The following is a 14880-nucleotide window of genomic DNA, read 5'->3' as shown; positions in this document are numbered from 1 at the left end:
CCTTTAACATTCAGACCCTAATTCAACCTGGAAAATTACACAACTTAGTAACAGAGCTAGACCAACAAAAAATTAAGATCTTAGCGTTACAAGAAACTAGATTCACGGATGAAAATACAATAGACTATGGAAACTATCGCATCTTCAAGAGCAAGACTGACAAACGAATTGCCAATGGTACGCCACTCCTGGGCATGGCATTTGCGGTGCACAGAAATATATTAGGCTCAATTAGAGAGGTCTCTTCCATAAATAATCGCCTCATGACCATGCGTATCCAGTGCGCTAACAAGAAATACACATTGATAAATGTTCATGCACCCACAAACATAGACAACAAAAAACGCCAACTACAAACTGAAAAATTCTGGACTAAACTTGAAGATGTAATGGCCAAAATTCCCCGGGATGATATCAAAATCTTAATGGGAGATTTCAATGAACAAATTGGCAGAGAGAAAGAACACCAAAAAACTGTAGGAAAATATCCAGCACACAGATTCACCAACAGAAACGGACTGAGGGTTATTGAACTATGTCAACAAAATAATCTAAAAATTATGTCTACGTCTTTGAGAAAAAAACCTAGAAAACAAAAGACCTGGAGGTCCCCCATACAAGAGATCGGCGAATATCAGATTGACCACATTGCCATCTCCTATTTCGTACAGAAAGAGATCCATGATGTACAAGTCCGCAGAGGGGCGAACATTGACTCAGACCACTACTTAACACGCATTAAAGTGAAATTCACCCCAAAAAAATTCTATCCGAAGAAAACACACATGATGAAATTTGACACACGAACAATCAAAGAAACCAATTTGAAGGAGGAGTGGGAAAAGGAACCAGCTGACTCTTGGGAAAAATTTCGAACAAAAATTACAAAGAAGGCAAAAGAACTGATCCCATTGAAAAAGAACACAAAACACCCCTGGTGGGACTCTGGATGTGAAAAAGCGCTGGAAGAAAGAAAGAAAGCCATTCTGAAGTATAACAGTAAAAAATCCCCAGAAAATCTAGATCACTTTCACAACACCAGAAGACAAGTGGCAAAAACAATCAGACAAGTCAAGAGGAAGTACCTCAAGGAACAGTGTGAGTCTATTGAAGAAAATTTCCGTAACTATAATGTACGAGACTTCTATAAGACCTTTGCTGGGAGAATCAATGGATACGGCTCACGAAATCTATGTTTCAGAAAACCAGATGGAAAACTAGCGCTCACAAATCGGGAAAATTGTGAGGAGCTGGCGAGATACTTTTCCGGACTCCTCAATTGCCCTGAACCTTCTTCAAGATTCCCTCAAGAAACTGCTGTCTACACAAATCCAGAATCCCCACCACCTACACTAGAGGAGATCCAAAGACATATTCATAGACTGAAAAACAACAAGGCATCCGGAGAAGATAATATCACTGCAGAACTACTTAAAAATCTTGGACCAAATTCCCTCAAAGAACTCACTCAAATCATCACAGACATTTGGCAGACAGAAAAACTACCAGAAGATTGGAAACGCGCCCTAATTCATCCACTGCATAAAAAGGGAGACATGGCAGATATAAACAACTATCGAGGAATCTCCCTTCTCCAAGTCACTTATAAAATCCTCTCAGCTTGTCTTCTTCAACGAACACAAGAACAACTCGAACACAGTATTGGTGAATACCAAGCTGGCTTTCGCCCTCACCGATCCTGTGCAGAACAAATTTTCAATTTGAAGACAACACTAAAATACAAAGCAGTCAGAAACAGTCCAATCATTTGTTCCTTTGTTGATTTCGCAAAGGCTTATGATTCAATCGATAGGCAATCTCTCTTTATTATCCTTGAGGAGCTAGGACTCGATCCGAAAACCCAACACCTTATCAAAGAAACGCTCACAAACACAACTTCTAAGATAAAATTCCTGGGTGAAATATCAGAGCCCTTCCTGATCAAAACCGGCGTCAGACAAGGTGACGGCTTGCCTCCACTCCTCTTCAACCCTGTCTTAGTCAAAGTCATCCGAGAATGGGAAAAAGAACTGAAGAATCAAAATTACTGGAAGCCTATACAACTAGGAAGATCGAAAGATGGTATTAAAATTTCATGCTTGGCATTTGCAGATGACGTGGCCATTCTAGCAGAAAATGAGACCACAGCAATTAAACAGATAGACATTCTCAAAGAATGCGCCGAAAAAGTTGGGCTACAAATTTCCTTCCAAAAAACCAAATTCATCTGCTCAAAATTTGAAACTCAAAAACTGACTACAAAATATGGACAAATTGAGAGAGTTCCATTCTTTACTTAGGCGAGGTCCTAGAACCCACAGGGGGAGAGAAAACTGCACAAAAAGTTCGACTGCAAAAACTGAAAAGAGCATACTGGAAAACCCACAACATCTACAATAAAAAGTGTCTCTCCATTCACTCAAAAATACGACACTACAATACAGTAATCAAGCCCGAAGCACTATATGCCAGCGGAACACTCACACTCCATAGAAAAGGCGACCTGGAAGGCATCCTGAAAGAGGAACGAAAAATTATCAGAAAGATTCTTGGCCCAAAAAGAACTGAAGATGGATACAGGTTACAGTCTCGGAAAACTACAGAAAAATTATCTAACCTCGCCGCAGACATCCGGAAAAGAAGACTAAAATTTTACGGTCATATCCACAGACTCCCAACACCCAGACTCTCCCACAAAATTTTAATATACATTGAAAAATTGAAAACCATACCCTGGATAAAAGAAACCAAAACAGATCTAGCAAATGCACAAATAAATTCTTCAGAAGTTATAAACAGAAATGTATACAGGCAAAAAATCAATAGTTGGAAAGTACAACCCGAGAATGAAGTTTGCAAGAGACAGGGGACAAAATGGACAGAGGAAAGAAAGAGAATTCATGGGGAAAGAATGAGAGAAGTTTGGAGAATTAAAAAATTGAATTGGAAAAGCTTTGCGTGATCCGTATGGGTCGAATCGCACATAATAATAATAAGAAAGCCATTATTTGTGGTAAATAGAGAAACATTTTGTAAATAATAGTTTGCAATATTAATTTCGGCATTTATAACAGTTGTTTTGATATTCGCATGTCCGTACTCCAATTGCTATTGTGTACCCTCATAAATACGAATTTCATCAGACCTAACCTCCTAGACACTGTCAAGAAGTCTCAAGTGATACTGTGTTTGAAGTGATAAGTTCCGTTTTTTTATTTTTTATTTTTTTGGAATACAAGAAATGACAAGTAATTTACTCAGGAGTAATAGAGTAAATAGGAATGTTTTATATTGCGTGAGTTAAATGAAAAATACGTTAGTATATTGTTTACCCAGGAAATGTCTCGTTGGCGCTGTGGTCCACGTGTTCATGACAATTCCTATTACATTTGTGAAGACCTCACATTTGCAAGAAATGGGCTCTAAACTGCACACTTTATGAGCTGTGAGCACTCATCAAGTAGCGGTCATGTGCTTCACAGTAGCAATGGTGAAAAAGAGTTCGTAACTCTTAAGTTGTTCACTTTAGAAGCCATGTTTACCATAATTTCTTGTTCGAATAATCGGAGCTGTCATATTCGTGAAAACTGCCCATTCCTCCTACGACACCTTGCGTAATTACACAACCCGTCGTCGTAAATTATTAACTGGCAGAAAGGAAAAAGGAAAAGGTATGTTAGTTGCTGTGCCTGTGGTACGGAGAACATAACATCAAAAGACTGTATCTCAGATTGTTATTTCTGTGTAATGAATATTCTGGCAGTAACAACCGTGAAATGAAAAACGTGCGTTGATTATCGGACCTACCTTCTGCACGAAGTCCTGTACCAACCTCTGAAAGTTTTCAGATGAACAAATCACTGGTGACAGTGAACTGGATGGAAATGAGGATATAACATTTCCTGAAAGATAGGGTCCTCTGTACCAGGACAGATGTAGTACTTCAACGCCACACTGACACAGGTAGATTCGTATGCTTTAGTGCATGGCATAGGGGTAAGTAAACAAAAGGCAATACTGTTTGGTTCAACGTTCAAAGAATACAATGTTCTCCACCGAAGTAGCAACATAAAAATGTGTTCTCCGAATAAATTCGCTTATTTCCTACTACACCAGGACAGGGGGGGTGGGGGAGTGCTGATGTATTTCAACGATGTTGCAGGCTTAATGAAAGCACTCGACTTCAAATACAGCCCACGGGAGTTGTTGAGACTGTTTATAGACACGTCGAAAATGTCTCGAAGGGTGTATTGCTCCACAATGGGAATAAAATGCCCACAGTTCGAATTGCACACGCCAGTCCGGCTGAAGAAAGTTACGAAACTTTAGCAAATATTGACAAGTTAAATAAATGCAGTGAGCATAAATAAAAGATTTGCAACGATTCTTAAGTAATTGTTGTTTGGAATGAAATAAATGTAGACACAATACGCTGGTTTTCTATGTGAGTAGGATAGTGGTGACAGAAAACGTGACTACATAAAGAAAAAAGTGGCCTTAATGAAGCTAACGACGAACGTTTTTTCCACCCTCTTTCGAAAGTCTGGTAGCTCCCAAAGCTATCCTCCTCACAATTCTTCACGTCAAACTCGGATTAATTAAACAGTTTGCCAAAGCGATGGGTCAAACTGGCAGAGGAATTGCATATCTTGTTGAACAATTTCTTCATCTTTCAACAGTGAGAATAAAAGGTGTATTTGCAAATACTCGGATCAGAAACTTCAGCTAGATGGAAATTATGAAACATGCCTGATTGCCATGCGCATGTTTCCTGCTTCAAAGTTTTAGGAAAGTGTCATGTAACCTTCTTGGAAGAGTAGTTGCAATTACAAGAACGTAGTCCATCTAATGATGAACGCTTATCAAGATAACGGCTGCAACATGTCATTACAAGTACATTTCTTGGACTCTCACAGACTTCTTCACAGAGAGTTGCAGCGATAAATCGGGCCAAAATGTAGAAACATTCCATAAGGATGCGCTAACAAAAGTAGATGCCTACAATTCTGGCTGAATATTACAGGAGTATCACTAGAGACAGGAAAGACATTCCACACAAGAGAAAAAAAAATAGATGTGTAATATTGTGTTCGCACATTTGTATTGTTTGTCTGTATACTTCTCTCTAAAATATATGCTAGAAAGTGAATGCTTTTTCTGAATACAGCCTGGGGCATTACCTTCCTAGGTTTTCCTCATAAGGTTGATTTCGATCAAGAAATAACAGCATGAAGAATTTAAATTAAATGAAGTCCGAAAAATAAGTTTACATTTATATACTAGTATTTGCCCATTTTTGTTAAATTATCCCTGGCAGAGAAAAACTGAAAACTTGTTTCTAACAGAAATTGCAAAGCTCAATCGAAATCAATCTTTTCTCTCTGGAAATGGTATAATTATCTTTGTACTTCTAGGTGTTGATATTTAGAAACAGACAAGAGAAGGAAGTTGCGAACTTGTGGCTAAGGAAAAAGGGTAATTAGTAGTACTCAGTAGATAAACATTTACCAGATTTAAAATTTGTTAAATTAGCTAGTGACAGAGAGTACACTTTTTAAAGTTGATCATCTGCAAAGATAGTTTGTGGTGTGGTGTATTCTATCCACAAAGTGTGTAAGCAAAAAATTGATCTACCAATTTTTAACTTAAAAAAATAATGGCTTCTCAAAGAAGTACCTCTGAGGAAATATTTAATTATAGCAATGCTATAGGCCACATTAACATTTTCAGTTATTTGGCCCAAAACATGTAGATGAATTTTGGTGTTTCACATTGCACATCTATTTCAACGTGATAAATAGTGCAATGGTTTTGTAAAGTGTAATCAAGGTGTCTTTTCCGTCTTGCTTTTGCAATGTTGATAACAGATGTTCAAAATATGTGAGAAAGATATATGGCACACAAAAGAAAATAATTTTCAAAATAACATAATTTGGAATATCTGCAACACGTGTGTAAATATCCTGTGTTTACTGACTATAATTTTCAAATATATCTACTATCAGCAATAGACAGATGATCAAAGAAAAAAACCACAGACAGCAAGACTGACAACAATCCTGATGATAAAAACGATGATAACACAATGAATGTTTCCTAAATTTCTCAGAGTTGTGAGTGTTGGAAGAATATTCATGAGAAAAGGATAATAACAATCAGCAGGAAGTGTTAAACTGTCATTTGAACAAAACAACAGTACACCACTGATCATATAATCCATTTTGATTGGTTCCCTCTCCCAAATCAACCAACCTAACAGTGAGGCCATCGGTCCCATCGGATTAGGGAAGGAAGTCGGCTGTGCCCTTTCGAAGGAACCATCCCAACATTTGTCTGAAGCGATCTAGGGAAATCACGGCTAACTTAAATCAGGATGGCCGGACGCAGGTTTGAACCATCGTACTCCCGAATGCGATTTCATTTTGAAGATTCAAAATGGTTCGAATGGCTCTGAGGACTATGGGACTTAACATCTGAGGTCATCAGTCCCCTAGAACTTAGAACTACATATATGCGCGAGGCAGGATTCGAACCTGCGACCGTAGCGGTCGCGCGGTTCCAGACTGAAGCGCCTAGAACCGCTCGGCCACAACGGCCGCCTTTTGAAGGTCGTAAGTGCACTGTTTTATTTGCTTTTTGACTCACAGTGTTGATCACAAACTGCAATAAATAAAATGAAGCTGTTTCAGTTTAAACGCAGGTGGCTGCACATAAAATGTGTGATGGAAACAGTTTTGTAAACAATAAAAAGGCATGTCATTTAATGATACCTAATATATATTGGCGTGGTTTTCTTAATTTTATACACTGGCATTATTATACTCTGTACATCTATTAAGGTGGCACTACTAAGTGTATAAAAATTCAATGTTCTGGAATGTGACGGGGTACTAAGGTGTTCTTGTCAATTACCCCATTGCTGGAACTTTCCCCTAGGTAAACCTCGAACTTCGAAACATTGAAACTGTTTGAATTATATCGTTAATATAAACGTGAAAGTGAAGTTTATGTTTAATGGCTTTCCTAACGTGATCCTATGAGCACGTGGCAAGCCAAAAAGGGAGCGTTCTGTTATAATGTTTAATGTATTGCATATCATTAAAAGGCGCTAAAGGAAGGTATTGATACCTTTAGAAAAGTCTACATCAGCTGACCTCAAAAATATAGATCTATTCATTAAAAATAAGAAGGCAGAAAAGGTAACTCATACACTTCTTGTAAACTCTAGTATTTATAGTGTGCAGTACTGAACTATACTCACTCCAACTCGTATGTTGCTTTTCCTTGCAACCAAGTCCTTTCTCAATCCTTCGAGCAGTGCCTTCACAGCCACCTTGCTAGCAAAGTATATCGAGTTCCCAGAGTCATTTACTGGCACATGGGACGCGAGGCTGATAAACAGAGACATATATACCTTTTAATAGTCGTATAGAAACATTCACCAGACGCAAATAACACAGTAGATATAAAACAAAGCATAGGGGCATGGATTGACAGTCCAGAATGGCAAACATTTCGCTCTCAAAAGGATAATGCGTGAAGCGTTCAATGAGTAACTCAGCAGAACCTTAGCTTGTAAATGTGACCAGAGTGCACTGAGCTTTCGATGTCAGTGGTACCAAAGTTACTCTCCAGACACTGACGGTGGACGTAGGAGCCGAAACTGAAGGTAAGAAAGGAAAAGCAGGAAGTTTTCAAATTTTGCTTTATTAAGGAAATCCCAGGAGTAATGCCCCAGTCTAATTCGCACCATTGCAAGTATGAATGAAATAGATATTACCGTCACTTGTGCTGGCAAGCAACTGAAGTCGGTAAAACTTAATATTATCTCAGGGCCTGTTGTAATCCCTTCAAAATTCTACAAAGAATTTGCAGATGAACCATCATGTCTTTCAATTATTGTATATTGTAGATCACTCAAATGAGGAACTGTGTCCAATAGTTTTAAGAAATCACACGTCCGACCTGTCTACAGGAAGGGTGAAATAAGTATTCCACAAAATTACCGTCCGAAATTCTTGAAATGCATCTGTTGTATACTCTTAGTGTCTTAAGTCTGAACTCTGAGGTCTATTTCACTTTCCTCACGTGGCCCACTGAAAGCCAGAAGCATTTCACTCAATACCACAAAAACGCTTATTAACAAAAACATGACCATGTGGGGTATCAAGCAAAATGTGTGAGTGGATTGAGGATTGCTTGGTAGGGAGATCATAGATTGTTATTTTGATTGGGGAGGAACCATCGGCAGGTTGTACAAGTAATTTCACGCGTGATCCAGGGCAACGTATTGAGGCTGTTAATTCTGTCTGCTGATAACATGGCAGATATCATTAATACACGTAGAGAGCTCAGACTTTTTGCAAGCGATGCTATTATCTACAGCGAAGTGCTGTGTGAAAATCAGGATCTGATTGACAATCTATACTCGTGTAACAGTCCATTGATTGCCGTACAATTTTGGCTAATGTTGCGGTTGTTAACGAGTGCAAACCTTACAAGCGGCTGTCAGTGTGCGAGATGGCTGCCAAAGTGTTCTGTTCCTACTTCGCCCCCTCACCTCCGGATCCTTTGAAACACAAGGTCACCCACAAACGGAAAAAATTGCCAACAGAAAAAGAATGGCCTGCGCTCCATATCTGCACCTACACTTCACTTCACGAGCCATCTCATGGTAATCATCTTGTGGTGCAGTTCTTCTTGTCGTCTCCGTGCTTGCTAAGAAAATGGGCTGAGAAGTTCCTCCTTATGCAAGACACCACACAAGGCGTTTTGCATAAGGCGGAACTTCTCATCCCATCTCATGGTGTTTGGCGGACGGTACTGCTACTTTCCCATTTTTCTGTTTCAATCGTATGGAAGAACTATTCTCTAATTTTACCTTCGTGGTGTTTTCACCAGATGAACGTAGGAGGAACAAATATGCTGGTTGACTCCGTAAGGTTTCTAGCTTGTTTTTGGTGTGTGATGAAAGTGATGTTCCTCTTTTTATTCGATGGGTCGTACTTGTACGCCGGATACTTTTTCAGACGGAAGCTTTTAATGGTAGACATGTTACGCCACAGAGGTTCCAGTACAAGTAAAATGGTGTTTGGTTGTCAGTATTGTTGTCGCTGCCTATAGAGCATTCGAATCTCGTACCGATCACGCTGCTGAGCAGTCTGGGAATAATTAGCAGAACACAGAGATGCAAATGCAGAGGACGTTGATTTTCTGGAAATACAGTTTTGTAAAGATTGCTTTCAGAAGTGTGAAGATAATCAGCTACTATTCAAATGGTTCAAATGGCTCTAAGCACTATGGAACTTAACATCTCAGGTCATCAGACTCCTAGACTTATTACTACTTAAGTTAGTTAGGTTTAAGCACATCACACACGTCCATGCCCAAGGCAGGATTCGAACCTGCGAACAGCGGCCGGCTCAGGTAATGTTACCACTGCATATCTGGCTCGTGCGTAATTTATGATGAATTTCTAAAACGCACATTTTCAGTACAGTTCTACTTTATTGATCTGAGTCGCTTTGTTTGATTGTCCAGACGAGATAAGCAATATTATCTTTCCACATGGCTTGTAATACGTTAATGAATTGATAATGGGGCGGCCAGTCTATAAATCTAACTCTGGTCCCTTAGGAATTCACACTTTTGAACATGGCAAACTCTGAGGTCATCGGTCCCTAGACATACACACTACTTAAACTAACTTATGCTAAGAACAACACACACACCCATGCCCGAGGGAGAACTCGAACCTCCGGCGGGTCGGACCGCGCAGTCCGTGACATGGCGTCTCAAACCGCGCGGGACTCTCATGGACTCCTAGTTTTTTAATACAAGAAATGAATTTTTTTAGGGATCGTTGTCATAGATAAAAGCCAGGTTCGTAATACAGTTTTTAAATGCTAGTCTCCGATATATCAATCAGTAAATTATTGAAGTTTTATTTTGTAACCGTGTGTCTCCGCATTGCACTTGGCGGAACACAATTACTTAAACTATGGTGTGCTGATCGTAGTTGCTATTCATTGCATTGCACTGGGCCAACGTTTTCTTTAGCTGATTTGCTGCTGTGCAGCATTCTAACGTACACTACTTTCGAGCAGTACTGGGTTTCCGTTGCCCCCAGATGTCACGAAAGTTTGTTAGGTGTGTATCACACAGCGAAGAGGAAGCGTATAAAATTACAAGCACTCACTCACACCTCACTCGAATTAATTAACTCATACAATCACCCATCTCACACGCTTTAAGAAAATGGACAAAGTCTGAAAGGTACTACATTTGAGACTAAACCAGTGTTAATATCATGGAAGAGCTAAAAATAAAAAATAAAAAAAATTGACTCATCCAATTTATTTTTCCCTGTGCTTTAGTCAACATGTAAACACTTTACAATCATCTCCCTAAAATTTTAGGAAGCAAGTTGGACATTAGAGAATCTTGAGACTCTCACCACATTCATTTGAATATTACTTAAAATAGAGGGCGATCTATTGGCAAACCTGCCGCTGCCCTCTGGTCGGAAACTAAAACAGTCATAATAAAATAGGATGTACAGGGTGTCCCAAAAAGAATGAACCGATTTTAAATAGAGTTATTTATTAGGAAGAAGGGCTTAACACCAACAAATTGCATACTATATTACTCAGAAAAGAGAAGCTTATAAAAACCCATCATAAATGTTCAGTATGTCCTCCACTGGCTGCACAGACGACATCTAGCCGATAGACGAATTCATCCCGGAATGAGTGAAGCTACAGCAGCTGGTTTTTAGTTCATCAGTGACAGAAGACACCTTGCAATCTTACAATGTCACGAGGTAAGGGAGGAACGTAAACACATTGTGATTTCTTCCTGTGGGGGTATGTTAAGCATAGTGTTAAGTCAGGGGACCTAGGAGACCAAGAGTGTAAAGCCTGGTCTCGTAGCCCTGTACGCCCTATCCAACATTGGGGTACGTTGGCATTGAGGAAACTGCACACGTTTTTGTGCCAGTGCGTTGGTGCTCCGTCTTGCTGACAGATGAAATTGTCAGCGTCAAGTTGTGGGAACGACCAGTTATGTGGCATTGCAAGATAGAAAAGTAGGGCTCATAAACCTTGCTTTGCGAAACAGCACAAAAAACATTCACTTTTGGTGAACCCCTTTGTGTCCAATTGATTCATGAGGATTTTCTAGCCCCCATATACGCACATTACGATAGTGAACCTTACCGCTAATATGGAAAGTTGCATCATTACATAATACCAATCGTGACATAAAAATGTCATCTTCCATGTCCTCTAGAATAGCATTGCTAAAGTCCACTCGCTTCATTTTGTCAGTATCTCGAAGAGCTTGTACCAGTTGCAATCAGTATGTTTTGTGGGCCAAACGACGCCGTAACACACGCCACACTGTTGTGCGAGGTAACGCAAGTTCTCGGCTAGCACGACGCGTAGACTTGCGGGGGCTTCGCTCAAATGCTTGTCGGATTTGTTCCACTGTTTGTTCAGGAACTCGTGGCCGGCCAGGACTTTTGCCTTTACAGAGGCACCCTGTTTCTTCAAACTGTTCGAAAAACGTCGAATGTTCTTTGGTGATGGTGCTTTAGCACGAAATCGAATATGAAACGCCTGCTGAACTGCGATCACTGATTGAGTACGACTAAATTCAATAAGATAATACGCCTTCTGTTGCGCGGACGCCATATTGCGCGAGACAGGCTGCACGCTCCAGGTCAGCGCTCGTAGCGACATCTAGCGGATTTTTTTCTGAAACTCTAGACCATGCCGATTACATCTAGCGCTGTTTGAGTTACCTAGTTGCATTTGTCTCAATATTATTACAAGTTAAAATCTGGTCATTCTTTTTGGGACACCCTGTACAGTAATCAGTCCACCACAAGCACCATACATTGGAGTCTCTTCCGGCCGGAGCAAGACGTCATACGTCATAGCGCTGTGACCAATGCAAATACGTGCGAGGAGGGCCTCATCCCGTCTTTGTGGCTTAAAAAAGGTGCGCCACAGGCGCGTTGTGGGCTTTGCTAGACGGAGCTTCCAGCTATTCATACTTTCAGTGACGCAAGACTCTGTACCACAGCAGCTAGGTTTTAGCATGTAGTGGAATGGCACTTTGAACTAACTTAGGATCACAACACGCCTCCTTGGTTGCCAGATTCGCCCTTTCGTTCCCTGCAATACTCATGCATTATAGCACCCAGCAGAAAGACACCACCTTCCCCATCCGTTGTAGTTGGAGGAGGCTGTCCTGATATTCTGGGCTACTTTATCGGCTGGGTACAATTGTAGAGAATGAAGTAACAAACACTCAGAGAATCGGAACAGCTACGGAAATTAGCACTTCAAGAACGTCTCATCTACTCCAGTGCCCGCAAGATCGCATATAATTCCGCGCATATAATTCTCGAGGCAGTCAGACCTCGAGGAGACAGTCCGGGAAAATAAGTGACCAACGCAATCCCCCTGTTGAGACCCATCTGTAAAGACATAGTTGGGACCCTCATTTAAAATTTCACAAGATATCGCATTGAAGACAGAAGCAGAAGTGCAGTTTCTCCTGTACTTCACCAAATCTAAAATTACTCTGAGCCACTGCAGTAACCATGGCGACAGGCGATTAAGACCCTAGGTTTGGGGTTGTATATACCCCATACAAATCGACTCCAGCACGTGCTGCACGCAGATCCCAATTAGCATGATTGCTTGTCGACGATTGGAGAAAAGGCGATCCAGAAGTGGACAAGTAGCAGTATAATACGCAGGAGAATTCGGTGCATCAGGCCTATGTTACTCGCAGCTCCAAGAGGAACTGTTGCCAGATGGTGAGTGGTGGTACCCCATCCTCAGCACAGAAACTGGGTATGGAGCTGTTAGCACCTGTGGCCAGCCTAATCCACTCATGGTGAACAGCATCAGTAATCTTCATATAAGGAGATCTCGCTGATCCCATACACTGTGCATCCAAAGTCTAGCCATGAACGCACAAAAGCCATGTAAAACTGGAGCAGACGTGCCCTGTCTGCTCCAGAAGACCTGTGACTAAGGCACTTCACAATATTTAGTGCTTTCTGGATTCTGGCTTTCAGTCCCACAGGTGTGGTAACCATGACAGTGAACCGAAATCTCCAGAGTTAACACAGAGACCAGATAACTCCTCAGCCATTCTCAAACAACTAGACTACGTGACGGTTAACCATGCACTCCAGGGCTTGTTGAGATGACGCTCCGGTAACTATTGGGACATGTGTGATCCTTTCCTGGTATGAGGAAAGGTATCACTCGAATGACAAGTGTCGAACCATGTTGTTCTGGGTTTGGCCGTGACGGCACTTTCCGAACCTCGTGATATCGCCTGCAGATTCCCCCTCTGACATGGATAAAGTGTAGTTTGATTTCAGATCCAACAGTTCTGAACAGTACAACTTGTACGGTAGCACGATAGCAGTGAAAAACCGGATCCTGGCTGGCAGTGGCTGTAGTTCTGCAAAAGGGTCTGCCATCCTCTTAGGAAAGTGTCTGGGCGTTGTTTGGAGACACACATGTTTCAACACTGCTGCTACTGGTGAACAACTCTGTGAAGCCATCTGGAGGATTCCCAGTAAGCATACTTCTGTAGAACAAGTGGAACGGTTGATCGAGTCTAGGAACGATTGCCGTGACCTTTCCTTCCTCTCCTCCATTACGCGTTGAGCCTTCGCTCACGCGAATCTAAAGGCTGGGAGGTTATCTGCTATCGAACAGCATTCATACCATCAGAGAATTGCCCACCTGTCTCGGATTGCTTTATCTGAGATTCACAGGAGAACTAAGGGCTTTATATCAAGCTGCAGTTGTTTCATACACTGACAAACGCAGGTATTAATGCTAACACTGGCAACCTCTGTCTGTGAAGAAGCTTTTGCTGTTGAAAGAGAATTTTTAATGGCTGAAGTAAAAGACGTAGTGTATGAGGGAGGCTAAATGCCCTTGTAGATTTTCTTGCGGTCAGCATATGGGATGCGTTTCAATGTTTTACTCCTGTTTTTTTCTTTCTTCAAGGAAGACACTGATGTTGCTACTCCACACAAAGTGACCCCAGAGCAATTTACACACTTCAGAGGGGAGCAGTAACCAACTCCATCATGGATGGACACAAGTGGCCTAAGTGGTTCCACACTTAGTGCTTTGGGCACACCATCTTACATTCTGACACTCAGGCAAACGAAATCTGTCTCAATATGCTTGCTGTTGAAAGTGAGATGAAGGAATCAGATTTTATGAGACTTTCATCCATTCTATTCAGTATATTTAGCCTATCAACGATTGCTTCCTGAGCCCACTCATCTCCCAATAACTCCTTGGGAACGTAGATCACTACAGGTCTCAACACCTTCGTTTTAGTTCAAGGTGTTTTGTAACTCCGTTTCTGTGGCATATTCCCCAAGGTACTTATCTTACCGGAGGATGCTGACTTATTGGAAACTAGCTGTTACAATTAACAGCGTATCCTTAACGCAACCAGTTCACCGATTTCATAGTGACTGCAATGCCCTCTAAACCTTTCTGAATATAAAAAAGCGATGCCTTCTCTAAGCTGCCCTCTTGTCGCTTCACATTCAAAAACACATTCTCACCAGCAGCATGCATTCTGTTATTATTCAGTGACAAATACTATGTAACCACAGTGTGTGGGATGGGCTACATGAGCGTTGTTATTTGGTTAGTCCCACGAGTAGCTAGGGAAATAAGTCACCTAGACAGAGCCCCATGTCCCTAGGTAAGCATTATACAACTGAGGTGTGGGAGGTTCCCCAGAGGTTGCCCATCAATGACTGCTCCACCTTAACAGGCCATGCATCTCATCAGTGCACAGCGCAGCTTGAGACTGAGGTTT

At 41.1% G+C, this 14880-nt stretch overlaps 1 protein-coding gene across 1 annotated transcript in view; it reads right to left on the bottom strand.

Annotated features, from left to right (window-relative positions):
• The window catches only part of LOC124777759 (dehydrogenase/reductase SDR family member 11-like), a 71355-nt gene that overhangs the window by 22231 nt on the left and 34244 nt on the right, over window positions 1-14880 (bottom strand). Inside the window, exon 4 of the mRNA XM_047253261.1 lies at window positions 7262-7391. Coding sequence (XP_047109217.1) covers window positions 7262-7391 — 130 coding nt within the window. The remainder of the gene's footprint in view (window positions 1-7261; window positions 7392-14880) is intronic.

The sequence above is a fragment of the Schistocerca piceifrons genome, chromosome 2 (genome assembly GCF_021461385.2).
Source record: "Schistocerca piceifrons isolate TAMUIC-IGC-003096 chromosome 2, iqSchPice1.1, whole genome shotgun sequence".
Classification (NCBI taxonomy): domain Eukaryota; kingdom Metazoa; phylum Arthropoda; class Insecta; order Orthoptera; family Acrididae; genus Schistocerca; species Schistocerca piceifrons.
Note: the sequence above shows the minus strand (reverse complement) of the source record. Positions and strands in the feature narration are given on the sequence as shown.